At 41.2% G+C, this 12,132-nt stretch overlaps 1 protein-coding gene across 5 annotated transcripts in view; it reads left to right on the top strand.

Moving 5' to 3' along the window:
- The window catches only part of BCAT1 (branched chain amino acid transaminase 1), a 137,024-nt gene that overhangs the window by 47,345 nt on the left and 77,547 nt on the right, over positions 1-12,132 (top strand). For 4 of the 5 annotated variants that reach the window (XM_009425724.5, XM_009425725.5, XM_001143074.8 and 1 more), the window contains exons 2-3: positions 685-756; positions 6,610-6,810. In XM_009425724.5, the coding sequence (XP_009423999.1) occupies positions 685-756; positions 6,610-6,810 (273 nt within the window). Of the gene's footprint in view, positions 1-254; positions 608-684; positions 757-6,609; positions 6,811-12,132 lie in introns of those variants that run through there. The other variant, XM_003313797.7, reaches the window with a different exon arrangement.

Consider the following 12,132-nt stretch of genomic DNA (forward strand, 5'->3'; position numbering starts at 1 on the left):
ACCGCAGCCTTCTGCCTCCTTGGATCTCTTCCTTCCCCACCCCCACCCCCACCCCCACCCCCGTAGTTATTTAGCAGATTAGGCATTAAAACAAATGTCTGCAGGTTTTCCCAATTAGTCCCGCTTCCCTGTGTCTTTATCTTTTAAATTGCCCACTAATACCATGAGGTTTAAGGTGTGGGGTGGATGCTGCGGCATCGGAGGACCTTGCTGGTGGAGGAAATGGTTCACGCCCGTCCCCGTTCCCTTTGCAGGCTTGCTATTGTGCGTCTGTGATTGACAAGACCACGAGGCTGAGCGCGCCCTGGAGATTTTTCTATAAATGGCTTAACACCCCAGTCTAGACTATTTGCTCGGATATAAGGGAGACAATTGTTTTTTTGTTCTTTGCCGGCGAACCCTGGCTCTGTAGGGCTGACCTGGAATTTAACCAGTCTTCCCTGAGCCGGCGGAGGAGGACAAAAACCGCCGCGACCCCGGCAGGGTGGGAAGTGCAGGGCAGCGCTCCCAAGACACGCTTGTTGGAGGTTCGGGCCTGGGTGCTTGGTTGTCTGAGCCTCCTTTTTTGTGTTTGCCTGGGTCCTGGAGAGGAGCGCACGGTATCATGGTGAGTGTCATGTAGGTTACCCCGGGTCCCGCTTACCCACCTGCATTTACTTAATGGTGGTTTAATTCTTCTTTAAGGATTGCAGTAACGGATGCTCCGCAGAGTGTACCGGAGAAGGAGGATCAAAAGAGGTGGTGGGGACTTTTAAGGTAAGTTGCTTGCCAGAGGCTTAGTGTCTAAAGCAACGTTCAACTGAATAAATCCATTTCTTGTTGAGATTCGGGGAAATTTTCACTGTGTGGGTTACCCAGTTCCTAGGTTGTGTTGCCAGACGTTTAAAATTCCACTCTTAGAGGAAAAAAAGCCATTTAGAGAGTGACAGTACATTAATCACAACAAAAATTATCTAGCAGCTAATTGCTGATTTTATTTTGAGTCATATATTTTTCTTGAAAAATAGTCAATTCGTAAATATTAACCTAGTTGTTTATCTGATTCCATAATACGTACAAACCTTCAGTCTACTTGTAGAAAAAGTTAAACTGTGATTTTTCTCTTTCAGTAGCACATAACACTCTACAGTGAAAGTGTTGCATTTTCTTCTTTTCTATCTGAATTGCGGGGTTTATATAGTAAATAGCTCATACTTCAAACAGTGAGAAACAAATAAAGCACGTTGAAAATTGTACAAATACAAATGTAAGATGTAATATTATTTTTTCTATAAGTCATTATCTCCTACCCTCCCTCCTCGTGGAGGTTTTAGCTTCTTCGTTTTATGCCTAGTGCTGCTCTTCTGCCTGTTTGAGTCACTGTCAATTGTCATCCATAGCACAGTGTCCTAATGATCTCACATCCTGGCGGTTCAGAGAGGGAAGGAAACTTGACTCATCAGTTTCTCACACATTCAGCTCTCTCACAGTGTGCTGGAGACTGTGCCATGCATTGGACATCCAAAGGTGAATTCAAGATTAGGTCTCTACTTGCAAGGAATTTATATTTTTCTTTTTCCTTCTCTTGCTGTCATCTTAGCAAGGATTTTTTAAAAAGCAAAATTAGAATATTGCAATTTCTTTTCTGTTTTTTGAGACAGGGTCTCGCTCTGTCACCCAGGCTGGAGTGCAGTGGCACGATCTCGGCTCACTGCAATCTCGGCCTCCCAGGTTCAAGTTGTTCTCCTGCCTCAGCCTCCTGAGTAGCTGAGATTACAGGCGTGTGCCATCACGCCCAGCTAATTTTGTATTTTTAGTAGAGATGGGGTTATCACCATGTTAGCCAGGCTGGTCTCATGCAATCCACCTCCCAAAGTGCTGGGATTACAGGCGTGAGCCACCAAGCCTAGCCTGAAGAATTCTTTGCAAAGAAAAATATCAACTCAAATTTAAATAATCTTTTCCTTTCTTTTTCTTCATTTGCAAGAGGTCAGCCATCTATTTCTTCCAATTCCTCCAGCTTCACATATCTCCACAGAATGCAACACTGCAAATCTGCAGTTCTCTTCATGATCCTCTTTATTAGATTTTAAAAGAGTATCTCTAAAAGATGAGCATAGTGCCTAAGGCTTTCCAAATGGAGTAAGAATAATGCACAAGAACCTAGAATAAAGTTATTAAATGTCTGATACAGTTGTAATACAGACTTGATTTTTGAAAAATGTGGCCAATGAAGAGAAGAGCAAATGTGCTATACGATGGTGAGCAAAAGGTGTTGACAGGCCTGGCATGGTGACTCACCCCTGTAATCCCAGCACTTTGGGAGGCTGAGGTGGGTGGATCATTTGAGGTCCGGAGTTTGAGACTAGCCTGGCCAACATGGTGAAACCCTGTTTGTATTAAAAATACAAAAATTAGCCAGGTGTGATGACACATGCCTGTAATCCCAGCTACCTGGGAGGCTGAGGCTTGAGACTTGCTTGAACCGGGGAGGCGGAGGTTGCAGCGAGCCGAGATTGTGCCACTGCACTCCAGCCTGGGCAACAGAGCAAAAAAAAAAAAAAAAAAAAAAGGGTGTTGACTGAACCCTGGCTGAAACAGTTTTCAGGTGCTTTCAACAAATTTACACTTCCCTGCCCTGAGCCTCCCTATTTCAGAACAAATGATTACCGAACTGCAAACTTTGAATTAGGAAGTTGTTTTTAATATGCCCTGTTTTTGTCAACATTTCTTGCCATTTCACAATCAGTTATTGTGGCATTCCAAATTCTTCCACAAACATATGGTGTGAAACATCCTGACTTCGATATCATCAGGGAATGTGGAGCATTGGAAAGAGACAGATTAATTATGCAGAAGAAAGTATCATTTGACAAAATATTATTTTTATTTATCTTTGAAAAGGAAATCTAGAAAAATAAAATACTTTTTAAAGAACACTGATAAAAATTGTTTATAAAATTTGTTTCCTTTAGGAAACAAATCGTTCCCTTAAAACTACATTTCATATCTGCCCCAAACGAGTCACATGTCTTCAGCTAATATTGCTTGTTTACGTTTGAACTTTATTCAATTGTATCACCTAGTAATTTAGTATTCTTAGGTAATTTCTCTTTGAGCTCAGGTTAAAAGTTGTTATTTTTAGTTTTCAGAGTTGCAGAATTTTTTTTTCAAGTAGAGAAAACTTCATGATGAGATTCTGAAGCCACCTAATCGTATATTACTTTGAAAAACTGGATATAGGCCGGGCGCGGTAGCTCACACCTGTAATCCCAGCACTTTCAGAGGCCAAGGTGGGTGGGTCACCTGAGGTCAGGAGTTCGAGACCAGCCTGGTCAACATGGTGAAACCCCATCTCTACCAAAAATACAAAAATTAGCCGGGTGTTGTGGCACATGCCTGTAGTCCCAGCTACTCGGGAGGCTGAAGCAGGAGAATCACTTGAACCTGGGAGGCGGAGGTTGCAGTGAGCCCAGATCACATCACTGCTCTTCCGCCTGGGTGACAGAGTCAGACTCCATCTAAAAGAAAAAGCAAAACAAAACAAAACTGGATATAGGGCAGTGCTTAGGTACAAATCAGAAAGTTAGAGGTTGCTATTCATATCATTAAGAAATAATGTGTCTTACGAAAGAATGTAGCAGTTTACTGAAATAGAGGTCATACCTAGAAATGTAATAATTTATCTTTAATTGTCAGAAATTTAACTGATATTATGAAGTTCTAATTATAAGAACACTTATTTGAGGTTAAAAATTACCTTATTCTATCCCTGCTTTGCCACTAATTTGATCTCTCTGGATTAGTGGGTTATTGTGGGTCCTATGGGTATTTTAAGGAGAGGTCTCAGAAAACTAAAAATTATATATACTGGATCATAATCATTCTTGTCACCCACTCTCATCTTTCTGTTTTTGTTTTGTGTTTTACTACCCTCCCCCTTTTACTAAGTAGTCTTAGTAGAAGAAAATTTGCATTAAGTTTGTCGTACTGTATTGATATGGCTCCAAATGTTTCTTAGCCCAGGGTCCTCCCCATTCACTGATAAAAGCTAACTAAGGTAAATCACAGGTATTTGTTGTGCAAGAATACTGTGAAACTATTCATGTAATAAAAAGTTTGTGTTACAATTTCACTCTCTTTAAATCCTGGACATCTTCTGTGAGTGTATCTGAAAGCAGCCAGACATCTTCAGTATTTAAGAAACCCTTTACTATTCTGTGTGCTAGGCACTGTGTTAGCTTTGGAATTCAACTGTGAATACTCTAGCCAGACTTCTTGTCTAAATAGTCCAGAATAGGGGTTGCTAAACTTTCTTTCTTTTTTTTTTTGAGATGGAATTCCACTCTTATTGCCCAGGCTGGAGTGCACTGGTGTGTCTCTGCTGACTGCAACCTCTGCCTCCCAGGTTCAAGCAGTTCTCCTGCCTCAGCCTCCCAAGTAGCTGGGATTACAGGCGCCCACCACTACACTCAGTTAATTTTTGTGTTTTTAGTAGAAACAGGGTTGTGCTGTGTTTGCCAGGTTGATCTCAAACTCCTGACCTTTGGTGATCCACCCGCCTCGGCCTCCCAAAGTGTTGGGATTACAGGGTGAGCCACTGTGCCCGGCCTGCTAAACTTTCTTAAATGGCTAGATGATAAATATTTTAGGCTTGAGGGCCATCAGGTTTCTGTTACAACTAGTTGGCTGTGCTGCCACTGAAGATACAAGAATGGCGTGACTACGTTCCAATAACATTTTAATTTCAAAATAGGCCAGCTGGCTGCATTTGGTCTGCAAGTAAAGTCTGCCTGACCCCCTACCTAGTCCAGAGGACAACGGGAGAGAAAAGGGATTCAAAGATAAAAATAATTTAGCTGGAATATATTTCTTTAAATAAACTTATTATACTTAGTAAAAAGTCTTAAATTAACGTTTTTACTTGAATTAAATAGTGGTAAAACAGGCTGGGCGCAGTGGCTCATGCCTGTAATCTTAGAACTTTGGGAGGTCGAGGCAGGCAGATTGCTTAAGCCCAGGAGTTCAAGACCAGCTTGGGCAACATAGTGAGTCCCTATCTCTAAAAAAAATACAAAATAATAATAATAATGGTAGAACAAAGTCAAAGTCAATTTTTTATTGAAACTTGGCATTTTATTGCCATATTACAAAGTAGCATTACTAGACTAGCCTGAACATTACAGTAATATTCTGTCCTTAATGCCTTTTGTGTCATTGTAATATGAGCTTTCTGGTTGTTTTAGAATGTTTTCAGCCTGAATATTATTCTAAAAATATAATTTACTATCATTCATAATATATCAAATGACTCACGTAGCTGCAAGGCAGTGAATTAAACAGAATTAGATCATTTAAAAAATAATGATAAGAGCTGATGATGTAAAGTGAAGGTCTGTATTTAATTTGGGAGGGAAAAGACTTTTTTTGTATATTCAAAGAGATGGAGTTTGACATCCCTTCACAACCTGTTACAGGTTGAACTTGCCCCTGTTTTTTTAACTGATCAAAAAGTTCCTTCTCATGTGTTTCTTTTTTTCTTCTCTTTTCTCTTCTTTTCTTTTCTTTTTTTTTTTTCTGAGACAGAGTCTTGCTCTGTCTCCCAGGCTGGAGTGCAGTGGTGCGATCTTGACTCTCTGCAACCTCCACCCTCCGGGTTCAAGCGATTTTCCTGCCTCAGCCTCCTAAGTAGCTGCGACTACAGGTGCATGCCACCACGCCTGGCTAATTTTTAGTATTTTTAGTAGAGACGGGGTTTCACCATGTTAGCCAGGATGGTCTCAATCTCCTGACCTTGTGATCTGCATACCTCGGCTTCCCAAAGTGCTGGTCTCCTGTGTTTTTGTCAGCATTCCACAGCTGCTATAAAGTTAGTGGTGGTATCGCATGCAATTTGTACGCTTAATGTTTGACCATTTGCAGTGGGCAAACTGGCTATGTCGGGAGCTGGTGAGATGCTGCTTGTGGGGAGTTGTTTCCTATTACTCTGATTTATCTTTGTTTAAATAAGAGTTCCTTTGTTCACTGTTTCCTCCACACAGAACAGAGGATTTATATCTTAGTTTTCATTCTCAACTTTCCTGTTTTCAAAGAGGAAAACATTTGCTTCACTTTGCTCATTTCTTCTCCAGTGCACCCAGAGGATTTTGAAGGCTTATGCCAACAATTCTTTGGGGCAGTTGGAGTGTAACCATTGCTAAATAGCAGTTCAGTACTTAATGACATTCATTTTAGTTTAACAAATCATTGTGAGTGTTGCCATTTTTTATTAGGGAAAACATCTCTTTCATCTTTCCCAAATACTCAACATGAGTCCTATGGTGAGAGTGAAAAAGGGTTGTATTCTTTTTTTGCATCATCTTACCCCATCTGCTATTTTGTCCCTCTTCTATATATCACTGAAATTTGGTTCTGATATTCTATTAGGCAGTGTACATTGCAGAGATTATGAATAACTGGCCGAATTCTGAATGCAGGCATGATTTGTTCAGCTCAGAGTGTTAAATTTCTGTGTTAGCTGCCAACCTTTAAAAGTCAATTGATTTCCTTTTTTTTTTTTCCCCTCTGTATCATCTAGCCAGCGAATGCTCAGTAACTTTTCTGTAAATAGTGATGATTTTTCTTCCCCAGGCTAAAGACCTAATAGTCACACCAGCTACCATTTTAAAGGAAAAACCAGACCCCAATAATCTGGTTTTTGGAACTGTGTTCACGGATCATATGCTGACGGTGGAGTGGTCCTTAGAGTTTGGATGGGAGAAACCTCATATCAAGCCTCTTCAGAACCTGTCATTGCACCCTGGCTCATCAGCTTTGCACTATGCAGTGGAAGTAAGTACATGGGAATTAAAGAGAGTGACATGCTTGCACTTCACTGTAGGTACTAAGTAGCTTCTCCTGCTAAAATAGCTCTTGGGCAGTATGGGCTTTATCATATTTACCAGAGGAAGCCGAAAATGTCTTTAAAAATTTTCCTGTAGACAGTTGGATTGAAGATAAATCTTAGCAGCTAATTTTTCAGATAATCTTGCATTTTCTGTGATGTCAATAAAAAAATTATTTAAAGCAAATAGAAAGGACAGCTGGTGGGAAAATTGGCAATTAAAAAGCCAGCACTGTTGATAATTTAATAAGTCACCTTTCTTCTTAGATCTTCTAATAATTGAGAAAGGGTCATTGAGAACAATATTATGATTCGATTTTAATGCTAACTCCATGTTTTTATGACCAGTAATAATGTCTAGTTATGCATGTTAAGGGACATGTAATTAAATGTCCTCCTTCAGCCATGAGTTGAAATAATTATAAGCATAAAATGTTTAAAGAATTATTTCCCTGGTCCTTTTCAGGGTGCACAATTAACCAGATGCACAGTATACTTCCCATTGTCTTGATTCTCATTGTATTTTACTTTTGAATGATTTGGACATCTTTCCCAGAATAATAGGGGTGCTGGAAATAATAATAGTCTTCCTATTAAGTGCTAAAATATGGTAATAGTAAAATATTAATAGATTAATGATAAAATAACAACTTTTGTTTACTGAATTCCTGCAATACGTTCTGTATTATGTTCCATATATGAATCATCTCATTTAATTACCTTAAGTGAGAAGGCATGTGATTAAGCATTCAGGCTTTGAAGTCAGACATCCTGGGCTCAAATTCGGTCTCATTTGCTCCATAGGAACCTTTATGACTTGAGGAATTTAATCATTTGTGCTTTAATTTCTTTATCTATAAAATTGGGGTAGTTATAATATCTATCTTATAGTGATCTCATAAGTGTAAAATAAAGTAATTTATCTAAGCATATAGAGTCACGTCTGGTGCATAGCGAGAGCCCAGTTGTTAGCAATAATAATTAACTCTTGAAGCAGTGGTCTCATCCTTTATAAAAGGAGGCTCAGAAGAGTTGTTTCTTGACTAATATTACACAGCAGTAAGGGTGGAGCTAAGGTTCTAATGAGAAGCTTCTTTCTGTTATATAGCCCCTACATGTATACGCCAAAATTACTAGGATGCTTTTGCAATTAACTGCTTCAAAATTATAAATTCATATAATTTTGGAAAGATATTCACTGTCCATATGTATCCACAAAATGTTGAATTTAGGAATCTAAGTTTCTGTTCCCAGCTCTTCCTCTTATGTCAATTTGAATGAGTTCTTTCATTATTTGCCACAAGCCCTCACCATGTCATAAGGTATAATAAAGAACACGTGAAATGAAGTGCTTTTATTTATTTATTTATTTTTCAGACAGAGTCTTGCTCTGTCACCCAGGCTGGAGTGCAGTGGCACGATCGTGGCTCACTGCAGCCTCAAACTCCTGGGCTCAAGCAATCCTCGTACCTCAGCCTCCTGAGTAGCTGGGACCACAGACACATGACACCATGTCTGGCTAATTTTTACATATTTTGTTGAGACTGGGTTTTGCCATGTTGCCCAGGCTGGTCTCAAACTCCTGGGCTCAAGCAATCCTCTTGCCTTGGCTTCTTCAAGTGCTGGGATGACAGCCATGAGCCACTGCTCCTGGCTATGTGCTTTTAAATTTGAAAGGAATAATATGCCCAAGCCCAGGTCACTGGTTCTCAAACTTAATGTGCATCAGAATCAGCTGGCTACATCTCCAGAGTTTCTCATTTCTAACAAGTGTCCAGATCATGTTAATTTTGTCGCTCCAGGGACCACATTTTGGGAATTGCTGGCCTATGGGAAGTAAATGAGAAATGATTTAATGTCATTTTTGGAAGTTAAAAAAGATTTTGTTGGTCACTGGTTTTTGAAAACTCTTTGAAGACTGGGTGGGGTGGTTCACATCTGTAATTTCAGCAGTTTCAGGGAGATGGAGTTCTTGGGAAATGAGCCCTCCACCCATGGGATCTGATGCTATTTCCACGTAGATAATGTCAGAGTCGTTCAAACCAGAGTGACTCCATCCTGAATAGGGGCTGGGTAAAATAAGGCTGAGACCTACTGGGCTGCAACATGATGAGACCCTGACTCTATTGAAACAAAACAAAACAAAACAAAACAAAACAAAACAAAACACGGCCAGGCGAGGTGGCTCACGCCTGTAATCCCAGCACTTTGGGAGGCCAAGGCGGGTGGATCACGAGGTCAGGAGATCGAGACCATCCTGGCTAACATGGTGAAACCCCATCTCTACTAAAAATAGAAAGAAAAAAAAATTAGCCGGGCGTGGTGGCAGGCGCCTGTAGTCCAAGCTACTTAGGAGGCTGAGGCAGAAAAATGGCGTGAACCCAGGAGGCGGAGTTTGCAGTGAGCCGAGATCACGCCGCTGCACTCCACACTGGGTGACAGAGCGAGACTCCATCTCAAAAAAAAAAAAACAAAACTCTTTGGCCATCTATTTAGATGAGTTGGAATGCTACTTTGATTGGTTTTGCCAATTTAGATTTTTGTAATTAGGGTAGTGTAAAAAAACCTCTCAAATTACTGTTATCCTTTGTTAAAAACCAAAATCTTTTATTATTAGTCTTCTGCTTACAATATAAGTAAAATAAATGTTTTGTATTAATAACTGGATTGTATATTGCATGGTTACCACTATGTAACAAAATTAATAGCTTAAAATTACAAGCATCATTTTAAAATTATTTTTCATGTTTCTGGGGTTGACTAGGATGGCTAAGTGGTTTTTGCTTGGGGTCCGTCACACGGTTGCTGTCAGTGGCTGGGGTTAGAGTCAGCTCACAGGCTTCCTAACTCGTATGGTGCTGGAGGGAGTGTCTCTTAGCATGCTAATGCTTCATAATTTGTGTATAATGCACAGTGAGGATGACCAGAGGTCACTTTCATTGCCATCTGGGCTGCAAAACTCAAGGAGTTGAAGGCTCTTCCGGCATTACTTGTTCTCCATGTGGTCTCTTCAGGATGGCAGTCACAGAGTAGGCAGCCTTCTTATGTGCTGACCTAGGGCCCAAAATCTGTATGTGTCAGTTGACTGAGCCCAGATGGAAGCTCTATTGCTGTTTACGCCCTAGCCTCAAAACTACTCTTTCAGGAAAAATTCTCCAACCGAGTTTTTCCTCTACTCTCACACCACCACAACAATAGTCAACATAGGAGACTTCTATGATCAAAGGTGTAGGGATTTCTCCCCACCACCAAGCAGTGAACCCCAGCTGGGTGTCCTCCAATTCAATTCTCACACTGTTATTACGGGAAAGGTGTCCCAATCCAGACCCCAAGAGAAGGTTCTTGGATGTTGCACAAGAAAGAATTTGGGGAGAGTCCACAAAGTAAAATAAAATTTATTAAGAAAGTAAAGGAAAAAAAGAATGGCTACTCCATAGACAGAGGAGCTCCGAGGGCTGCTGGTTGGCTATTTTAATGGTTATTTCTTGATCATTTGCCAAAGAAGGGGTAGATTATTCATAAATTTTCCAGAAAAGGGATGGGCAATTCCTGGAACTGAGGGTTCCTCCCCTTTTTAGACCTTATAGGTTAACTTCCCATCATTGCCATGGCCTCTGTAAATTGTTGTGACACTGGTAGGAGTGTCTGTTAGCATGCTAATGCATTATAATTAGCTTATAATGAGCAGCAAGGACGGCCAGACATCCCTTTCATTGCCATATGGGATTTGGCAGGTTTTGGCTGGCTTCTTTACCACATCTTGTTTTATCAGTGGGGTCTTTGTAACCTGTATCTTGTGCCGACCTCCTATCTCATCCTGTGACCTAGAATACTAACCTCCTGAGAATGCAGCCCAGTAGGTTTCAGCCTTATTTTACCCAGCCCCTAATCAGGATGGAGTCGCTCTGGTCCAAACACCTCTGACATTATCCACCTGGAAATAGTGTCAGATCCCATGGGTTAAGGGCTCATTCCCCAAGACCCTAACCACCCTCACCTGGCCCAGACACCAGTCACAAGTCCTGTCCTCTGGAATGTCTGACTGAGTGGCATCAAGTTGCAGTTCCCATGACCCCCTCTTCTGGTTTGATTAATTTACTGGAGCAGCTCACAAAACTCAGAGAAACACTTAGGTTTAGTGGTTTATCATAAAGGATATTGCAAAGTGTATAGATGAAGCGATGTGTAGGGTGAGGTATCAGGGGACGGAGTGCAGGGCTTCCATGCCCTCCTGGGGTGTGCCACCCTTTAGGAACCTCCATGTGTTCTGCTATCCGGAAGCTCACTGAACTCATTCTTTTGGGTTTTTATGGAAGCTTCACGTCAATATTCCTTCCCCTGGGGTATGAGGCAGGACCTTCACTGGAGAGGGTCTTTTATTTTATTTCATTATTTTTAAAATATAAGATGGGGTCTTGCTATGTAGCCTAGGGTGGTATTGAATTCCTGGGCCCAAGTGAGCCTCCCACCTCTGCCTCCCAAAGTGCTGGGACTACAGGCATGAGCCACCCAGCACCTTTGGAGAGGATCTTAAGACTCACAGTTAGAAAGGAGGGCAGGAGAAGGTCAGAGAGATTCTGCTTCCTGCCCCTGAGGCCTAACACACCCAGCATTATAACAAAAGACTGTAACAAGGGCTATGGGAGTTACCAGCCAGGAACTGTAAATCACACAGTATTATTTCTGCCTTACTCTTATCAGTCATGATGGTTACAAAGGCCTGTCCAAGTTCAAAAGGAGGAAAAAAGCACTCCACTTCTTGATGAGGAAGGTCAGGGTTCTGGAAGATCATGGAGGGACTGGAAATATTGTTCGGCCATTTCATGGAAAATACAGTCTGTAATAGACATCAGTGATAAATGGGGAGCTATGGTGGATGTATTGTTTTCCTCTGAGTGCCAGATTGGGTTCTAAGATTTCACAGGCCAAATATTATTGAAGTAGCTACGTTGTCTGGGGTATATACCTTGGGGTTCGTCATTTTGTGCCAGGAAAATTTAGGACAAGGACTCACACGAGGAGTTTAGGAGTGGAGGTTTAATAGGCAGAAGAGAGACAGAAACAGTTCTCTCTGTAGGGAGAGAGGGATCTTCGAGGGAAAAGACCATCCAGCAGCGGATGAGCTGGATTTTATAGTCAGGTTTGAGGAGGAAGTGTCTGATTTACTTAGGGCTAACAGGTTGCTTTGATCAGGTATGACGTTTACATAGCACACCGGGATGTCTGGTTGCCCCACCCTAATCCATTTATGCAAATGGGCTTTCCTAGTT

Source organism: Pan troglodytes, chromosome 10 (assembly GCF_028858775.2).
Source record: "Pan troglodytes isolate AG18354 chromosome 10, NHGRI_mPanTro3-v2.0_pri, whole genome shotgun sequence".
In the NCBI taxonomy this organism is placed as follows: Eukaryota; Metazoa; Chordata; class Mammalia; order Primates; family Hominidae; genus Pan; species Pan troglodytes.